The sequence below is a fragment of the Doryrhamphus excisus genome, chromosome 12, assembly GCF_030265055.1.
Source record: "Doryrhamphus excisus isolate RoL2022-K1 chromosome 12, RoL_Dexc_1.0, whole genome shotgun sequence".
In the NCBI taxonomy this organism is placed as follows: domain Eukaryota; kingdom Metazoa; phylum Chordata; class Actinopteri; order Syngnathiformes; family Syngnathidae; genus Doryrhamphus; species Doryrhamphus excisus.
The window spans coordinates 18281710-18303384 of NC_080477.1; the positions used below are offsets into that span (position 1 = coordinate 18281710).

General features: G+C 41.1%; 2 protein-coding genes across 4 annotated transcripts in view; one reads left to right on the plus strand and one right to left on the minus strand.

The window, feature by feature from the left end:
• Positions 1-7449, minus strand: part of loxl1 (lysyl oxidase-like 1) — a 223809-nt gene extending 216360 nt beyond the window's left edge. The window contains exons 1-3 of one of the 2 annotated variants that reach the window (XM_058088442.1): positions 7372-7449; positions 7179-7302; positions 7008-7109 (exon numbers count right to left, since the gene is read on the minus strand). The gene's annotated coding sequence lies outside the window, so the exon portion shown is untranslated. Of the gene's footprint in view, positions 1-7007; positions 7110-7178 lie in introns of both variants that reach the window. The other variant, XM_058088443.1, reaches the window with a different exon arrangement.
• insyn1 (inhibitory synaptic factor 1) overlaps positions 1-11378 on the plus strand; it is an 82811-nt gene extending 71433 nt beyond the window's left edge. For both annotated transcript variants that reach the window (XM_058088455.1, XM_058088456.1), the window contains exon 3: positions 4402-11378. In XM_058088455.1, coding sequence (XP_057944438.1) covers positions 4402-5208 — 807 coding nt within the window. In that variant the 3' untranslated portion in view covers positions 5209-11378. The remainder of the gene's footprint in view (positions 1-4401) is intronic.
• The last annotated feature ends 10297 nt before the right edge of the window (positions 11379-21675 follow it).

The window sequence follows — 21675 nt, forward strand, 5'->3', positions numbered from 1 at the left end:
CACAAAAAAAGGAACTCTTGCATGTTTACTGCTTGGATTTTAATGACAAATCCCGCATATAGAATAGTGAGTATTGTCGTCATTAAAGTAAAAAAAAAAAAAAAGTCATAAAAAGATGATTGACTGCCATTCTTTTACTATATTGCTTAACTGTGTTGCAAATGAAGTCTCTTCAGTCACCAGGAAATGCTGCCAATGCTTCATAAACTTTATCGAGTGATGGCTTCATAAAGTCCACGGGGAATAGACACCCCCTTCTTCCAGCCTCCAGCTGCACACCGAGAATTTAACATTGGGAGTAAACAAAACAAATGACGATTCAAGTCTACACTGCGGTAGGGGACATTTTCACCATGAGGCACCCTTCACTCCGCATGGGATAGACGGCTGGAGGCACAGACATTCACAATACTCGGGATTTCAGAGAAAAAACAAAGCGTTGATTGGACAGCTGTGTCACAATTCCGACTATTCCGGCAAAATCCATGCTAATATTTGTAAGGCCTGACATCATCGTTAATGCAAACGTAATCGGTAATCCCTTTGAGTTCCACCGATGTCTACAAGCTTGTAGTTGCTTCTAGAGCAATATTGGCGCTAATGTCAACAAACCTGGAGTCCTTTAGCCTTGTTCTGATAAAACCACTGCTATGGCAACATCAATACTAATTTCTTTGGGGACTACCATTGTTGTTTACAAGCTCGCAATAGCTTCTCTGTTTGGTTCAATACTGGAAAAACTGCTGCTATGGCGACATCGACACTATTTTCTTTGTAGTCCAAACTGTTTTTTTTTTGGTATATACCATGTCTATATAGCCCGAGAACGCAATATTCTGTGTGCCTTGAAAAATCAGTCAAAATCATTAAATAAAAAGATTTAACATCGCACATATCATGATTTCTTGTATTTGTAAATATGTAATAATTTGGGCTGTCAAAGTTAACATGTTAATGACGTGTTATGTACTCCCACATAGTATCAGCATTCCGGAGTAAGTATGAGGTATATTTTTTTTAAAATAATGACCCAAAGGTCCCAAATTGATATCCCTTTACATAAAATTTGGTGTAATTATCGTATTAGTTGCACATCGAATCATTTACCACAAAGGTATTTCGCCTACTTATTCATTCATTCATTTTCTACCGCTTTTCCTCACGAGGATCGCAGAGGTGCTGGAGCCTATCCCAGATGTCTTTGGGCGAGAGGCCAGGTACACCCTGGACTGGTCGCCAGCCAATCACAGGGCACATATAGACAAACAACCATTCACACTCACATTCATACCTATGGACAATTTGGAGTCGGCAATTAACCTAGCATGTTTTTGGAATGTGGGAGGAAACCGGAGTACCCGGAGAAAACCCACACATGCATGGGGAGAACATGCAAACTTCACACAGAGATGGCCGAGGGTGGAATTGAACCCTAGTCTCCTAGCTGTGAGGTACCTACTTATTATAGATAAAAACTTATTTCCGTCTGTGATTAATTGTGATTAATTGTGAGTTAACTATGGCCAGAAATGTGATTAATCGCGATCAAATATTTTAATCGATTGACAACGTTCTTCAATTTTGCCAGTTCTGATAAAACCACGACATCAGTGCTAATCTCATCAATGACCAGCATTATTGTTTTAAAGCTGGTGGTTACGTTTACGGTCCGGTTCTGATAAAACTTCTGTTTACACATCTTTTCTGGAACCACGATTTTTGTTTATAACTTTGTTTATAACTTGTAGTTTTGTCTTTATGTTGTCCTATCCTGGTAAAACTGCTGCTAAGGCAACATGCCTACTAACAGCTTTGTACTGTATCAGTGTTATCAAGCTTGTAGTCTCCAGATCGAATGCTGTTCTGACAAAAATGCTGCTAGTGCAATAGCAACACTGATCTCTTCAAGGTCCACTATTGTCGTTTACAAAACTTGTTGTCACATCTTGATGTTGTCCAGCCCTGATAAAACTGCTACATCCTTGCTAATCTCTTCAAGGACCGCCATTGTTGTTTACAAGCATGCAGTGACTTACAGGATCTTGTTTTTTTCAATTCAGATAGAACTGCTGCCAAGGTGCTAACGGCGCTTGTCAATATCATTCAGTTCTGATGAAAATGCTTCCATGGGAACATCAAAACAAATATCTTGTTTGCAAGTTTGTAATTGTATTGATTTTGTACAGTAATGGTATCAAAAATCACGAATCAGGGTGGGGACAACCGTTGTTGACGCTTGTGTCTCCATTTGGTCACACCCAAACCACGTCTAGCTGTTTACTTTATCTACTCAATGGATGCAGGAATGCAGACAGGAAGTTAATGGGAATACCACAAGGATGATTTCAAAGTAAAACTCATTGGAACCTGTCTGGTTTTATGCCACAAATATGGGCCTGTTCGAGTTCGATTCCACCTTTGGCCATCTCTGTGTGGAGTGTGTTCTCACTGTGCATGCATGGGTTTACTCCGGGTACTCCGGTTTCCACCCACATTCCAAAAACATGCTAGGTTAATTGGCGACTCCAAATTGTCCATAGGTATGAATGTGAGTGTGAATGGTTGTTTGTCTATATGTGCCCTGTGATTGGCTGGCGACCAGTCTTTGCCCGAAGACAGCTGGAATAGGCTCCAGCACGCCCGCAACCTTTGTGAGGATAAGCGGTAGAAAATGAATGAATAAATATGGGCCTGTTATTATGGGCCTCAAACAAGGCAGTCTTTTTTTTCAGCACCTCTGCTCAAATTATGAAGTGAACAGATTTCACTAAACTTTGTTGCAGTAAAAAAACAAACAATAACACTTGATTTAATTACTGAATGCATAATTTACGACCACATCAACGCGGAGTGTTTTCATTTGCCGATGGATTGTTGTCAAGCTCGCCAAACGCTGATTGAAGGCCCTGAAATGTCAAGTGTGGAGAAGCTTGTTGTGTGCATGCGGCGGACCAGTGCAAATCCAGCTTTAAGACCTCTAAAGTCATCAAACATCCAATGATGACAAAGGCACAGGTTAACTCTCAGGTAGTAATAAATGAAATGCTTTTACTTCATAAGCTTAGCAGGTGAACAAAGGAGAGCTCTTCTAGTAAAGTCAACATGCATTGGGTTTCCACTAGGCAAGATGGAGATAGCTATGTCAGCTATGTAAAATATGGCCCCTTTTTCACATAAATCCTGTAAAATGGCTGCATCAGAGTCAATATTAAGTTGGTATGCTGCACGGCGGTCGAGCGGTTAGCGCGAACACCTCACAACTAGGAGAATAGGGTTCAATTCCACCCTCTGCCATCTCAGTGTGGAGTTTGCATGTTCTCCCCGTGCATGTGTGGGTTTTCTCCGGGTACTCTGGTTTCCTCCCACATTCCAAAAACATGCTAGGTTAATTGGCGACTCCAAATTGTCCATAGGTATGAATGTGAGTGTGAATGGTTGTTTGTCTATATGTGCCCTGTGATTGGCTGGCGACCAGTCCAGGGTGTACCCCGCCTTTACAATGGAAAAAAATACAAATCTTTTAAAGTTTTCCCATAATGCATTGCATCTGCCTGAGGGAGCTGCAATGACGTCAGCCTCCCTTCTGGGCTCTTGTGCTCCTCAGGCAGCATTGCAGCACCTTGGCAGCCCTGTGATTGGCTGGCGACCAGTCCAGGGTGTACCCCGCCTTTCGTCTGAAGACAGCTGGGATAGGCTCCAGCATCCCCCTGACCTTCATGAGGAAAAGCGGTAGAAAATGAATGAATTAATGGTATACAGTCGTTATAGGATTCATTCATTCATTCATTTTCTACCGCTTATCTTCACAAGGGTCGAGGGGGTGCTGGAGCCTATCCCAGCTGTCTTCGGGCAAAAGACGGGGGAAACCCTGTACTGGTCGCCAGCCAATCACAGGGCAAGAAAGTCACTTTTTTAAACCTATATCACAAAACTGAGATGTAGTTTTTTTTCTTGAAATCTACACTTTTTGATCAAAATGTTAACACCAGTGGTCATCATTAATAACTGATGGAAGGACGGATCATATCGATCTGGGTTGGGCCGTCGTGCATGAGCAATCATGCCAGACAGGGTGAAGCGTGGTACAAATTGGCCGTTGCAGGGATTTTCTTGTTTTTATTTATTTATTTTTTATTTTTTGCAGGGATTTTCAAAGTGTGGCACCGTGAGCAGAGAACATAAAACAGTTGGAGCCTCCCAGAAAAATGATTTTCTGGAGCATATTTGTACAGTTTTCTGCTCACCACAGATTCTTAATAATCTCTAATAATAATAAAATAATAATCTCTCACTGCAGGAACTAGTTTAGCTTTTAAACATAACTTGAGTTAGCTTAGCATGTTCTTTGAAACCACCTGGAAATACGTTCTTCATTTGACGCCTATCCTGTTTCTCTCGCAGGTGGTGGGTCAGATCGACAAACTGACGTCGGACTTTGACTTCGACCTGGAGCAAGATGATTGGACGGTGGCGACAGCCAGCAGCACGTCCAGCAGCGAGCGTGGCCTCGGGGAAGCCTTTCGCCTGGACTTCCTCAACGCTGACGTGCTGTCCGACAGCTGGGAGTTCTGCAGCTACCTTGAGGCCGCCGGCGCTTGCGCCCGCGTGTCCGTGGAACCGGCTATGGGCTACCCCAGGCCGCAGCCAGGTCGTGGGACCATACCCACCCAGACCCCGACCCCGCCTCCCACCGCCACCGCCTCCGTTTACTCCCAAATGAACGGCGGGCTCCCGATCCCGAATGGACCTCGCATTATCACTCCAGATTCATCCAGCGAGGAAGCGAGCAGCTCCACACACTCCCACAAGACGAGGGAGAGGGTACGCTTCAGCGATAAAATTCTCTACCACGCCTTGTGTTGCGACGATGACGACGACGACGATGAAGAGCAAGAAGACCTAAGAGACGACAAAAGCGGCTGCGCCACGCCCGACAGCGATGGCGAGCAGAGCCTCCTAGCTGAGCCGATTGCCCCTAAACGTTCTTCCTCCGAGCACTCGCTACTCCATAACTGCCTTGACCCTTCTTACGTCCCCCCATCGGCGAGAAGCATGATGGGAGCGCACACGTTACCCAGGAAAGGCCTCCTGAACCCCGGCTGCCGCAAAAAACTGCTCCGAAACAGCAGCACGCAAACTGTGTCGGATAAGAGCACCCAAACTGTACTGCCCTATATTCCAAACAAACAGAAAGCAAAGGAGCACTGAGCCAGCCCTCCATTTATCATACGTCTCACCACCAAGGACTGTGCATTATTTAATATTAAATACATAGCTAATAGATTAATACACAAATAAATCAATTACTAAATAAATAAATGATATATGGGAAAAAATGACTTGCCTTTGTAAACTCATTCCGAGAGTGATTTTGGTTTGGATTTCCGAGGTCTAAAGCAATCGTTTGGACTTTTTCGGTGTTAAAAGCGCTGCTTTTTCCTCGTTATGCAGCATGGGAAACATGAAACAAAAGAGCGTGTTGTTTTTAATGTGCCTTTAAAAAGCTTCATGTACACTTTTTTTTTCCATACACCCACATCCACACGTTTTTCCACATCAAACAAGTCCCACAACAACAAACAGCATTTTATTGTAGCATGGAAAAACTCAAATGTCACATTTTTCTATGTTTCAAATAACGTTTTCCCATGGGGGGAAAAAATGTAAAGAGAATTAATCTGTCGCCGACTTTCAACCTTTGTTGCTTTGTGTTTTAAGCAACACTTTGACTTTTTTTAAATGTCATACAAACAAAGATAAGTTAACCACGCTAAAAAATATAAAAAAAACTGCTCACCCGTTCGGGACCAAGATGGGTTACCGAGGGACGCTGCTCCCCTACTTGCATTCTATAATGGCTACCAGACTTAAGAAATAATTCTGTTAATAATTAGGTTCAATATTGAATAAATTGAAAGTATTGGGGCTGCACGGTGGACGAGTGGTTAGCGCACAGGCCTCACAGCTAGGAGACCTGAGTTTAATTCCACCCTCAGCCATCTCTGTGTGGAGTTTGCATGTTCTCCCCGTGCATGCGTGGGTTTTCTCCGGGTACTCCGGTTTCCTCCCACATTCCAAAAACATGCTAGGTTAATTAGCGACTCCAAATTGTCCATAGGTATGAATGTGAGTGTGAATGGTTGTTTGTCTATATGTGCCCTGTGATTGGCTGGCCACCAGTCCAGGGTGTACCCCGCCTCTCGCCTGAAGACAGCTGGGATAGGCTCCAGCACCACCACGACCCTCGTGAGGAAAAAGCGGTAGAAAATGAATGAATGAATGAATTATTTAACACCGAGGGCTGCATGGTGGAGAAGTGGTTAGCGCACAGACCTCACAGCTAGGTGACCAGGGTTCAATTCCACCCTCGGCCATCTCTGTGTGGAGTTTGCATGTTCTCCCCGTGCATGCGTGGGTTTTCTCCGGGTACTCCGGTTTCCTCCCACATTCCAAAATCCGACTCCAAATTGTCCATAGGTATGAATGTGAGTGTGAATGGTTGTTTGTCTATATGTGCCCTGTGATTGGCTGGCGACCAGTCCAGGGTGTACCCCGCCTCTTGCCCGAAGACAGCTGGGATAGGCTCCAGCACCCCTGCGTCCCTCGGTAGAAAATGAATGAAAACTACTAAATTATTTAAATACTGTGCCACTCACAAGTCAGTAAGAAAACGGTATCTCCTTCTTCGGGCAGGAGCCAATCACGAGCAAGCATGTCAACCCATTTGAAATCGCAATAGGTCGGCAACTCTTTTCTTATACAGCGGCTATTTGCATTACTAATAATCAGTTTGTTGATGTTTAGATAACTAGATTCGGCCCCATGTTGCAGTAAATTAAACTTCCTGTTCTATGGTTATAATCGCACATTGTCATATCCAGTGTCATAAGAAGTTAACTGCAAAACAGTACAAAATATGCCTAATATTAACTAAATGTACACTTTGCAGTGTACATTTAGTTACTCTTGTTCTAGCAACTCAATAAAACTAAAGTAAAATGACTCACCCTTTGAAGACACCTGATAATGAAGGGGTATCTTAAGGGTGCTTTTCTGTTGTTGTAGGCTCTTCCATTTCCTGTTTTATGGTTATCATCACACCATCTAACCTGTGTAAAAAAAAAATAATTAAAACAACGTTAATTGCTGTATAGTAAAACTTTATTCAGTTTACTCACCTTTAACATTGTTGACATTTGTCTTCCTCTTTTATTCCTTTTACGGTCAACATAGCCGTCGTTCTATGGTTATCATCACAGTTTTTCCTCCTTGTCCTAACAAGTACACCTTTGTGGTGGCATCCTACAAAAAAAAAAAGCACAAGCTTTTGTGGAGTCAATCATTCAGATTCTCAGTGAGCCGATGCCTCACATTGTTTTCTTTTGCAGAAAAAAATGTAGAGAAGAAAGAAGTCTTTTAACAAAATGTGACATTTCCTGTTCCTTTTTTCCTGCGGTGCCATTAAGCTTGCTGTCGCTGAGCTGGGAAAAAAAAAAAAAAAGAAAACCTGCTGTTAAGGATTTTTTCTGTCCATTGAGTGGCCCAGTGGGGAATATGAGTCAGTAGAACAGTGTTTATTCAGAGGACTAATGCCAATAGCCATTCCTGATCGATATGTTCCAAGGAGGGTACGGCCAGAGCGCTCTCCACTGAGCATGTACGCCACTCTCCTGGGAAGGGGGAACAAAAAACTCACAGTCAGACCTATCTGCTCACACTGAAAGAAAGTACTGTGGCCCTACATGACTGACATTTGCACAAAGATGTTTTTTTTTAGCAATAATCCACCTTGGGGGATCGGCTTTGTACTACTTCTTCTATCCCGACAACACGCTCATTTCCTGTTGAGTTTGAAAAGTACAAGTTGGAGAGAAAAAACTCGCCGACACCTAGGAAGATGACCTTTTTATAGTAGCCTTGAGAGTAACCGCAAGTGAGTGGTAGTTCTATGGTTATAACCGCACATTGTCATATCCAGTGTAATAAGAAGTTAACTGCAAAACAGTACAAAATATACCAAAAACGGGACATTCACCTTTCATTTTGGTGACAGGCGCAGACACTGTACACTAAATGTACACTTTGCAGTATACGTTTAGTTACTCTTGTTCTAGCAACTCAATAAAACTGAAGTAAAATGACTCACCCCTGAAAATGAAGGGGTATCTTAAGGGTGCTTGCTTGAAGAGCAATACCTTTTCTGTTGTTGTATGCTCTTCCATTTCCTGTTTTATGGTTATCAACACACCATCTAACCAGTGTAAAAAAAAAAAAAAAAACGTTAACTGCTGTATACAGTAAACCTCGGATATATCGGACTCAGATATATCGGTAATTTGCTCACAACGGACAGATAAAAAAGAACCAATTTTTCTGTAATGCATTTCCAATAAAAATTCATTGCATATATCAGATTTTTTATAACGGATTTCGCCTATTTCGGACAAAATCTCCAGTCCCGTTCCAATGCATTTCCATTAAATTTCCTTCGCATATATCGGATGGCCGCATCGTGGCGCTCCGATTCGCCGAATCGTGACAGGCCGCTATACGACGTCATTTGCAGCTTTTGCAGCGTTGCCTGCGAGTCCAGGTACATTGGAAACATAGTCAAGGAAGTGCCTTTTTACAACGGATAAAATCTGATTTACGCATATACCGGATATAAATCCGATATATACGTAAAACGGACATTTTCCGGTATACGCATATAACGGATTTCGCTTATATCGGACAAAACCAGTGGGAACAATTGAATCCGATATATCCGAGGTTTACTGTAGTAAAACTTTATTCAGTTTACTCACCTTTAACATTGTTGACATTTGTCTTCCTCTTTTATTCCTTTTACAGTCAACATAGCTGTCGTTCTATGGTTATCATCACAGTTTTCCTCCTTGTCCTAACAAGTACGCCTTTTGTGGTGGCATCCTACAAAAAAAAAGCACAAGCTTTTGTGGAGTCAATCATTCAGATTCTCAGTGAGCCGATGCCTCACATTGTTTTCTTTTGCATTAAAATATAATGCAGACCTACCAACATGTACACATTTTTAGTACTCAACCTGCAATTTGACTCTTGCATACGCTTGTATGCTCTCCGTTTTGTTGCATTTCCTTGGTTTCAGTTTCAAGGTCAGTCTGTACAGTGCAGATGAATATGAATAAATATGATCCAGTTTCTCTAGTTCTGATATACAGTAGTTGATGTGAGAACAACGGCACGCTCTCATCGGTAATATTTAATTTTAAAAATCCAGCAAACGTATAAATCGATGTTCGTTAACGTGCGGTTGATGAGGTCAAAATGTGGCATTTAGGTTAGGGTATCAATAAAAATCAAATCCAGCGTTGCAGCAGGAGACAGTTGTTCAATAGCCATTAGCGGGCCGCTGTTATTTGCAAAAGTGAAACCATGACGCCGCTATAGCGTGCTGGTTTCTTGTGTGTTATTATTGTAATTGCGTCAAATCAACCATGTTGATTGCCAGGACAATATTTGCTAATCAGCATAAAAAATTGAAACTGGGTTTCTTTTCAGCACCAACCACGGCAGCACCTTTTATTATTAGAATCATTTATTTACTGTTTTGTTTTGTGTTTTTTTTTTCAGTTCATCCCAACCTGTGTGGAAAACGAAGGCATTGGACTGAAGGCAATAGCCCCCCCACCCCGCAGCAGCGGCTGCCATTTCCCAGCTAGATTGTGGACCAAAGAGGTCATCGCAGTCATTAGCATAAATAAACAATGGCGGGGCTGCCACCACATAGGCGAAGCATCAATTACGTCAAAAACAAACTAAAACCCTCATTGTGATGCCCAAACAACCTCCAGACATCACTGTTCCACAGCACTGTGTTTTTTTTCCCGCCTTCCTCTCTGCTAGAAGATTTTAAAAGTCATCTGCGCTATGAATCACAAATATAGCGGTCACATTTTGAAACATTTGGGAGAAGCGGTGCCTCTTTTGCCAAATGGCTCATTATTCATGTCCTTTAGGGTGAAGCTGCTCTGTCCTCGCTTCTCATTTTGTGCAGTGGAGCTGCCATCAGCAAGAAATAACGCACATGCTACATGCTTGTGCAAAATACTGGATGTTGTGCAGGTATGCACTCTGACGGTATTGCATTAGCATTCACGATAGAACATATTAATTTGTATCACAGTTTAGCCCGACAACCTTGCTGACCAGCATTACCTTCATTTTGGTTCCGAGCTGGGCCTTCAGTGGACACTTAAGCAACTGAGCCCACATCATAATAACACAACTATACCATCACAATTACACAAACCATCAATAATATACAAAATGCAATATAATAATGTGTTTTTTCGTTGTTTTTCAAAAATTAATTAACAATTGATCACTGTTTCGTGGCTGAATATGGCCTATTATTAGTCAAAAAAATATTGAAAGACAAGTTATATGTAGTATTCTGGCCACTAGATGTCAGTAATGTTACATTAATGACACATGGCACGACATTACCTTCACACTGCATGGGGTTCTCCAAAAAAATCTCAAATTCGGTGTGGAAGTGGTACCTTTTTGGCTTGTTACTTTGTCCTTCTTTCCTACTCCATTTCACACTCTTTCGTTAGCTGGTTGGTGAGCTTGGTAGCAAGCTAGGATTGAAGCGATGAACATTTCTTGTGTGTCATAAACGAAAAAAAAAAGTGTAGTATTATTTCTTGTCTACAGGGCTCTAATAATGGCAAAAATTGTATTTAGGTCAGAAAGGTTTTCTATATTCTTACAAAAAAAACACAATTTCACGGAATTCACTTCGTGGAATCGTGGTCAGGTCTGCAAACAATTAACCGCGATAAACGAGGGATGACTGTATTACTAAAGCAACAAACCAAGCTAATCATTCCATTCTAATACTTTGTCTTTAAACATATCCAAACCTCTACACTATGACATAATTTGGAGCATATATATACGTATATATCATATACATGTGTGTTTATATATATGTGAATATATCCTTCTAATAGGTCAGTGCATTTTCATCAAATGCCGCCATAGAAGGCCTTCTTGACACTCACATAGCACAATCAGCACAACACTTAGATACGATTCATGTAACACTGGGACAAGACGCTAACACACATCATGTGCATTTTTCTTTCTCTATCTCTCTTACACAAACTTAACTTTCACTTTATCTTTCTTGAAGGGCGTGGCACCTGCCTTATATGCTCTTTTTACTTTCCTTCTGGGCTCTTTCCTCGATCTTCCTCCATGTTGATAAGAGTCCAGTGCTGTAATCAAATAAAATATATTGCTTTTATTTCTTAATACAGTTTGAAAACATTTCTGATCATTGATGATTTATCGGATAGCAACCAGGAAGGAAAGCTAAAAAGAAGCAATAGACTTTATACTTTATCATAACATATTATACAGTATGTAGATACTATTATCAACCTACAGTAAATGAATTTTTTCCCTTACGAAAAGAAAATATATTTATCAATATATTACTTTAAATATATTGTATTATATTATAATATATTATTTTTTCATTATATTTTCCAATACATTATATATTATAAATACATGGAATAATAGATTTTTGTACATATATTATCCAATCTATTATATATTCATGTAATATATGGCAATATATTGCAGAATATACAAATGATTGCCGCTTTCAATATATTGAAATATATTAAATCCAAATATATAATATATGAGTTTATATATCCCAAATTATATGAAATTTTATATATGTAAAAATATAGTCCTTTTTTGGTCTTGATCAAAAGATATTTTTTACATGTATCAATATATACACATATATGATCTATGCATATATTTCAATATATTGGAAAATATAAACATAAGATCCCATATATGGAAATATATTTCCTAATACAGTGCATTATATTTGCCAATATACTGCAATATTTTTTTTTCCATAAGGGTTTGCATCAAAAATATTTTTTGACAACAAAAAATCTGAATTTTCAGGGTCATGAATATTGAACACGTAAATGTGTGGATACACAGTATAGATTATATGGTGCTGGTTGTATGGTGCTCTATATGGTGCGCTATGCTGCGCTATAGTTTTGTTAGGTTGACCGACCAATGTAAAAAAAAAAAAAAAAAAGGTGAGTATGACACAAAAACCGCCCCTTGCCACCCTTCACATGTAATTACCACACTTCACTCACACTGCCTGCCTCCATCAGGGCTGGAGATGACAGATGTGTGTTTGCGCTGCTGATTGGTGCTGGTCCATGAAGCAGAGAGCTCAATGCAGTCCCACTGATTACTATGGATTGGCGGGGGCTACCTAAGGTTGATTTGTTCCATCTTTTGGACCATTTATATCCTGCCGCTACAAGAGCAAACTATCCCAGTCGTCCTATCGGCTGTTAAAGCTTCCTGCTGGCACCCATTTGAATGTCTGGATTTCATGTCAAAACATATAATATAAAAAAAATCTTCATGGCACACCTTTTGTTTACACATGCACAGATGCCTTCAAGATCTATACCCCACTTTTTTTTTTTTTTTCCAACAGCGCCTCTCTGCACCTGAGGGATGATCCGGACAAGGCCGCGTCAGCCATCAGTCACCATTGGATTGGACCTGGGGAGTGATTAATGAAGAGGCATGCACCAGCCGCAGATAAGATTAGACCTTCACTGGTGATGAAGGACGGGGGTCTATGTGTCTGTGGGGGTGGTATTCCTTTTCCTGGGACAAAAAACACAGCCTACGTACGAGCACTTGCCACGCTCTAATTAAAGTTAATGAGAAGGGCTGTCACTTTCAGGTGCATCACGAGAGAAAAGAACCGAAGAACAGGGAAATGGGATCAAATACAGTCACTCAAATCCTGTTCTTCTTCGACCTTTGATTGATTCCCATTTAGATTATTTCCATTACAAATTGTCAACCATTCATTCATTCATTCATTTTCTATCGCTTTTTCCTCACAAGGGTTGCAGGGGGTGCTGGAGCCTATCCCAGCTGTCTTTGGGCGAGAGGCGGGGTACACCCTGGGCTGGTGGCCAGTCAATCACAGGGCACATATAGACAAACAACCATTCACACTCACGGGGAGAACATGCAAACTCCACACACGATTCCCAGGGCGGAATCGAACCCTGGTCTCCTAGCTGTGAGATCTACCACTAGACTGCCGTGCCGCCCAATTGTCAACCAATTTCTTGTTAATTTTAATGTGTGGTAGCACTATAAGTATGTTACCTGAAGAATACAATGAACACAATGCATGCAATGCCTAAAAGCATGGTTTTTTTGCTGTATAATGCCATAGCTATTTTGGTTATTATAGTCCAAAGTCATCAAAATGATTCGATTTAGTTAGTGAACAGAAACATATTTCCACCAAACATTGCATAATGATGCAGATCTGCTATCTATTGCGGTATTTTAGTTTTTTCAAGTAACATTTTATTTTAATTTATCAGCAAATAATATAGAAATGCATATATTTACCATACAGTATGTGTATAAACTGCTGATTCAATTTATCGGTTCCTGTCTTGTTTCTGCTCTGCTGAGTACCGTTCTAATTTTTTTTTTTAATTTTTCATAAAAACATCATCTTTACAGTAGAGACGTAATAGGACGAACGTCATTGCCAAAGAATATTACTACTGCGGTATAACCTTGTTGCAGTTGTTTGCACACAATTGTGGTGTGTAATAATGACATGCTCAGCTGAGCGGGGAACACTCCCAACCATAATTGAATCCTCCCGAAAAGCGCACAATTACATGAAACATCGTCGACACGCAGGCAAAAAAATAAAAAATAAAAATACAGACACAAGCTAGCGGCGAAGGCAAAGAGTCAATTAGACGACGGTACTGTTGAATGGATTTGTGTTCAATAGGATAGAAATGTGTGCTGCAGCTAATTTGGACATATAAAAAAAATGAAAAAAAAAAACAGCTGCAGGCTCCGCTTTGGCAGCTTGTCAGCACGTCAACATTTTCCAGGTAAAAGGCCAAAGAGGCAAGAGAAGCGCTGACGGTTAAGAAAGACCAACCAACAAATAAAGAGTGAATGATAATCAGACAGGTGCAAGTCCCCAAGTGACCCTTATTTCACCTTACAAAGGGGTTCCCCGCCATCACTCATATTTACTACTTTGTACCATGTGACGTGCACGCCGTACTACTCGACTACACACTGACTGTAATGAAGTTCGCACTGCAGCTCACCGCTGACGACTTCATCACACGCTGACATTTTGCAAGGACAAGCATAAGAGTTGTCACTTTAAAGGCGGATGTTTTATATACATTATTATAACACACCCACAAAAATACTGTGGTGAATCCAAAGTACCGTCAAGGCATAGAGCATTAAAAAGGTCTGAATGGTACATTCAAGGTGCATAAAGCATTTATTGTATGTATATTGTTAGGTATTAGTATTATCTAATATCTCAGTGCACTTGCATACGATCGATAGTAAATATTATTTAACTTTCATTTTCACACAAACTTAACTTTCACTTTCTAAACTGCTACTATATAGACTCTGTACGCCGCCTTGATATGAAGGTTTAATTTGTTTAATTTGTTTAATATGTTTTTTGATTTGCTTATTTATTTTTCCCATCTTATTTTGTGTTGAAAAATAAAAATTAACATTCAACATTTATTTAATAATTTAATAATAAATAAAAATTAATTTGGAATATTTACCCAGAGAGACACACTATAAACCTTGCAATCCTACCTACCCTCAGTGTTCCCAGTTTTTTTTCAGTCCAGTCAAAAGCTGTAGTAATTCTACCCTTGATGAAACTTACTTAAGATTTGTCAGATCAAAACACAATCACTGCACAACACTCCAAAATATGATATTGCCATTTTACTACTCCAATTCTCTACATCTACAAACTGCACTCTAAGCATCATGGGAACTGTAGTTCTGTGTTTGGTTCCTTTATTTGTTTACTTACTTTATATACTGTTTGTTTACTTGTTCCAACATTTTTTGTTTGTAGTCCGTTACTTTGCTTGCTTTTAGCTTTTTTGTGTTTGTTTGTTAGTTAGCTAGTTTAGGTGATTATTTTTTAGTTTTTTCATTGAGTTATTTAATTAGTTTGCTAGTTGATTGTTTTGCTTCTTGTAAGCTTGGTATGTTTGCTGTTTTTAATTTGTTTGTTTGGTCATTTAGATTTGAATTCATTTGTCGGTTAGATCGCTGCTACCTTTGTCCTACATTTGTTTGTTGTTAGTTATGTCAGTATGTTTTTAGCTGATTTGTTAGCCAGTTAGTTTGTTCGTTTGCAGTTTGCTTGTCAATTAGTTTGTAAGTTAGGATGTAAGTGGGTACTTTGTTTGCTTTTGTCTGAACCTCCCAACATGAATTTTTTGCAACCTGTGTGTTGGATCATACGTTAGGATTATGTTGTATTTTGTTCGTACGATTCTACAAGTCTATATATTTTTTTTTTTCCGATACACGATGGCAGCAATCGATGTCAAATGGCGGCAATTAGTCACATGTCAGGCTGGCTTTGTGCTCACTCAGTGGCTTGATGACAAAGTCACTCAGAAGCGTGTCGACAGAAGAATAGTCATTAAGTCAGGTGCTTGAATAAAACAAACAAAAACAAAGGAATCCATTAATTAAGGATGCATAGAAATTAATTTGACTCAGTAAAGAAAATCACTCGTATGTATAAATGTGTTGCTTTATGAGTTGAAAGTTTTTTTGTCTTGTTGTCTTTGATGAATCATCATCTTGGTTGTGCTTTCCACCCGAGGTACCGCTGTAAGCATTGATCCTACCAATGGGTATGCCAATGCCAAAAAGCATATTGCTTTGTTGCTCTAACAGAGGCATTAAGGCAAGCTTAGCATGGGATGTATTATGGTTGGTGGTATGCCAAGACACATCACCAACGAGCATCAATGCTTTTCAATTCAAATTGATCCTATGGCAGCAAAAAGGCCTGTAATGTAGCTGGGCTAAAAGGCAATCAGGCCATACATTTAAGTTATGGCGTCTTGGCCTTGTCCAAGTGGTCAATCAATGTTCTCTTTTGCTTGTGTTCTCAGTGCATCAGCATGGGCTATAAAGCCTAGAAGGCTGTTAAATAGGCATACGGGCCGTTTGCTGGCCTGTTGTCAGCCAATCTGGACTTACTGGCAGCCGCAGTGTCGTCTTGGGACTTTAGGAGGGATGTCAAGTGTAAATCTCCCACATGACAGGACCATTCAGCATGTTCATTAAAGCCATACAAGAGCAGGAAATGAACATCTGACTGGCATCGCATCTCCTGGAGGTAAAAAAGGTAACGTGTCCGTTGGTTCTCTGTGGGAACTTCTGTCAGTCCATTCACATACAAACAATGTCATCAACTGTCTGTTCATTCACAAAAAACAGCAGGCCATGACAACTGAATTTAAACAAAGTAGGATGCTATTTTTTTAGGTAGAGCATAGAAAAATACAATTATTAACATTATTAGAGTGCGGCACGGCGGACTAGTGGTTAGCGCGCAGACCTCACAGCTAGGAGACCAGGGTTCAATTCCACCCTCGGCCGTCTCTGTGTGGAGTCTGCATGTTCTCCCCGTGCATACGTGGGTTTTTCTCCGGGTACTCCGGTTTCCTCCCACATTCCAAAAACATGCTAGGTTAATTAGCGACTCCAAATTGTCCATAGGTATGAATGTGAGTGTGAATGGTTGTTTGTCTATATGTGCCCTGTCATTGGCTGGCGACCAGTCCAGGGTGTACCCCGCCTCTCGCCCGAAGACAGCTGGGATAGGCTCCAGCACCCCCCGCGACCCTCGTGAGGAAAAAGTGGTAGAAAATTAATACATGAATGAACATTATTAGAGACCTCTAGACATGAAATAACACCCCTAGAGTCACCTTTATACACTATGTTACCCAATATAGTAGACATAATAATACTAAATAAGCCATTTAAGACAAAAATAAGACTCATGCTGATGTGTTCCGACAGTACAGGAGTTGCATGGTGACTTTGGGTTTCAGAGTTGAGTTTCAGCTTGGCGTGGGTAAAAATATGGGATTTTTATTTGAGATGATTGTGCCTGTTGTGAGAAAATTCAAACATATAATAACCTATATATACCCATAATAACATATATAATCTGATGTTCAAGTCTGGCACTTCTGTGTCTCATCGAACATTACAGGAACATGAAACCTAGTATATAGAATACTATACATCACCAACATCTTTGGAAATGTCTTCTGAATCCCTTGTATTTCTATTTTAGTTCATGTAGCTACTTTTTTGCCCATTTACATTTTTTTAAATTATGTAAGATATTCATTTTTTTTACAAAAAATAAGATAAGCAACACAAATGTATGATTTATTCTATTATTATTATCATTATTATTATTCATTCATTCATTTTCTACAGCTTTTCCTCACAAGGCTGGAGCCTATCCCAGCTGTCTTCGGGCGAGAGGCGGGGTGCACCCTGGACTGGTCGCCAGCCAATCACAGGGCACATATAGACAAACAACCATTCACACTCACATTCATACCTATGGACAATTTGGAGTCGCTAATTAACCTAGCATGTTTTTGGAATGTGGGAGGAAACCGGAGTACCCGGAGAAAACCCACACATGCACGGGGAGAACATGCAAACTCCACACAGAGGGTGGAATTGAACCCTGGTCTCCTAGCTGTGAGGTCTGCGCGCTAACCACTCGACCGCCGTGCCGCCATTATTATTATTATTTATTTTATTGTTTAAGTGATTGAGTGAAGTTGCGAAATTTGAAGTGTAAAGCGGCGAGGAATCACTATACATCTGTTTGAGTCCATTCACAAACAAAAAACACCTGTCTGTACATTGCATTCACACATACTTTAAACATGGCTACACCCACACACACACACACACAACTGTCACATTCACATGTAAACAAGTCTTTCCATTCAGAAGTACACACTTCTTTTGACAATATTCAGTGTCAAGTCTGAACGGTAACAGCATAGTCCAATTATTTGGACACACAGGGGGCGTCCCAAAACGCCCATTTTCCCGCAATCAAATTCTCAAACTGAATTTAGAGTTTCCATCTGCATCACTAGATGCGTATGTTGGTTAAACCAAAACCCTTAATAATTACTCCATATCTGACACAATGCGCGAATCCGCCGCCGTGACTCTGCTGCTCCACGTGCCGACAGCCACAGGCCTAATCGTATTGTAATTAAAAGCACAGCGCTGTGGGCACTGACAGCCAAACTGTCAGACAACAAGTGTGCTTGCTGCACACTTTAATGAGAGGACACACAAATTGTAGTACGAGCACACAGTGTTGAGTCTTACATCCACAAACAGTACTGATAGGATTCATGGTTGTTGTGGCCTATTGAACAGCTAAAACAGTGGGATTACCGGATCTCAAGACCAGGAGGGTTTCATAAAGACTCATAATGATGTAAGCATCTGGCTTTCTATTCAAACACACAAACATCATGTTAACATCTGTCTGTAAAACCACATACACACATAATGTAAGCATCTGGCTTTCTATTCACATCCGTACATATTGTTATATTGATTGATATGGACTGGTCGCCAGCTAATCACAGGGCACATATAGACAAACAACCATTCACACTCACATTCATACCTATGGACAATTTGGAGTCGCCAATTAACCTAGCATGTTTTTGGAATGTGGGAGGAAATCGGAGTACCCGGAGAAAACCCACGCATGCACGGGGAGAACATGCAAACTCCACACAGAGATGGCCGAGGGTGGAATTGAACCCTGGTCTCCTAGCTGTGAGGTCTGCGCGCTAACCACTTGAACACCGTGCAGCCCTCGGTGTTAAATAATTCATTCATTCATTCATTTTCTACCGCTTTTTCCTCACGAGGGTCGCGGGGGTGCTGGAGCCTATCCCAGCTGTCTTCGGGCGAGAGGCAGGGTACACCCTGGACTGGTCGCCAGCCAATCACAGGGCACATATAGACAAACAACCATTCACACTCACATTCAATTTGGAGTCGCCAATTAACCTAGCATGTTTTTGGAATGTGGGAGGCAACTGGAGTACCCAGAGAAAACCCACGCATGCACGGGGAGAACCGTGCATCCACCGTGCAGCCTTCGGTGTTATTTAAAAAAATTCCTGGATCCAGATAGTGATCCGGATCACCCCTCAGTTCTTCCATATACCATTTCCGACAATTCCTGAAAATGTCACGGATTTCCAGGGCTTTTCAAGATACTTTGAACACAAACAAACAGACAAACGAACGGATAAACGTCGGCAAAAACCGGTAACAACTGTTTGTCCATTCACATACAGACCTAATGTACATTTCTGTGTATTTTGAATGCATGCTAGGTCAAACCAATCCTCTTTGGTTTACAATCTATCTTGCTCACTGTTCTACTACGGGGCACCACACAGTCATAAATACTTTTTCTTTATAGCTGCAGCTGCCCATTTAGTCGTTCGCTCAATCATCCACCCAAGAAGAGGTAGCGGGTTGAGAAAAGGAGACCCTTTCTCCAGTCATTAGCGACTCCACGCCGGAGGTAGCTAGACGCCATCATGCAGTTGTGTTTTGTTTTTTTGTTTTTTTCTTCTTTTACAGACTGTAAGAAAGACACTTGGCAGACTAGAAGAATACATTTCTGCTTAATTAATCCCATTCCTTACTTTGGGTGTTTAAAAGCAATGGTCTGTTTAACAACTTTCAGCGATACTAAACGGGTAATTAGTCACCACCGCATCATTTTTCATACTTTTTATGGACGTGGTCAGGCAGGGGTGGGGGATGGATGAGCATCCTACTGTTGGCCATATTTTAACTAGATTGGATAAAGTTATTTAAAGGTAAATGCTTGTAAATATCAACCAATGTTTTGATTTACCACAGGTGTGTTGTTTGGGTCGACACGCCATTGATTGTCATATTTGGATGATGTCTGGCATCTGGCAGCATAAATTCATGCAGACCTCAGCCATTGTTCATTATTTACTAGTGTGCGCTATTAATAATTTGCTTGATTTACCGTGGGTGTGTTGCTTCAGCAGACATGTGAGAAAATGCATTGATTGTCACATTTGGATAATGTGTGGCTTTTAGTAAACAAACAAACATAAATTGCTGCTGATGTCGGCCATTGTTTTCATGATTTTATGTTCACTGCCGAGCCTTCCAGATTTACTACAGGTGTGTTTTTTCGGTAGACGTATTGATACGTCATTAATATATTTGGTATTGGATGATGTTCATATTTTAACACCAATATTAGAAACTCAAACTTTGTTTACATTATGTAATATTCTATGCCACTGCAAGCTTTCCAAGTTTAAATTTTCTCTGGGTGTATTCTTTGGGTATATGTGTGTTTAACAGAATTTTATAAGAAAAAAGTTGAAATACTACAAAAGTACAATTTGAAGTTTGGCTACACAGGATTGAAGGTTGAAGTAAAAGGATACTTTGGATCCTGCACCAACTCCTCAGACTAGTATTGTCCTATCTAGTCAGACTGGTGTTTGTGCATCTAGTCATTGAGCATGAACTGATGAAACATCTTCGAACCCCGGGCTCACATTGAATCCTGAACCCTAAGTCAACATATTATGAGAATGAAGATGAAATTTATAAGAAATCATGACTCTGAATCAGGTTCCTTAGCTGAAAATCACGAGTTCCAGATCTGTCTATGGAACATTTATATGGCATTATGACAAAATGATGACTATATTGACAGTATTGATTGGGGTGTCCCAAAGGCTGCCTTTTGTCACCGATTCTGTTCACATTTTTCATGGACAGAATTTCTAGGCGCAGCCAAGGTGTTGAGGGAGTCCGTTTCAGGGGCCTTCGAATCTCATCTCTGCTATTTGCAGATGATGTGGTGCTTATGGCCTCTTCGGTCTGTGACCTTCAGCGTTTACTGGGACGGTTTGCATCTGAGTGTGAAGCATCTGGGATGAGACTCAGTACCTCCAAATCAGAGGCCATAGTTCTCAGTCGGAAAAGGGTGGAGTGCCCCCTCCGGGTTGGGAATGAGGTCCTGCCCCAGGTGGAGGAGTTTAAGTATCTCGGGGTCTTGTTCACGAGTGAGGGAAGGTGGGAGCGTGAGGTCGACAGACGGATCGGCGCAGCCTCGGCAGTAATGTGGTTGCTGTACCGGACCGTCGGGGTGAAAAGAGAGCTGAGCCGGAAGGCAAAGCTCTCAATTTACCGGTCGATCTATGTGCCCACCCTTACCTATGGTCATGAGCTTTGGGTCATGACCGAAAGAATGAGATTGCGGATACAGACGGCTGAAATGAGTTTCCTCCGTAGGGTAGCTGGACTCAACCTAAGAGATAGGGTGAAGAGCTCAGCCATAGAGTAGAGCCTTCACATCGAGAGGAGTCAGTTGTGGCTTGGGCCTCCTGGATGTCTCCCTGGTGAGGTGTTCCGGGCATGCCCAGCCGGGAAAAGACCTAGGACACGCTGGAGGGATTATGTCTCACAGCTAGCCTGGGAACGCCTTGGTGTCCTCCCAGTGGAGCTGGAGGAGGTGGCCGGGGACCGGGAAGTCTGGGCTTCCCTACTGAGACTGCTGTCCCTGCGACCCGGACCCTGATAAGCGGAGGAAAATGGATCCGGATTGGGGTGTGTTAACACAATCTGTACCATGTT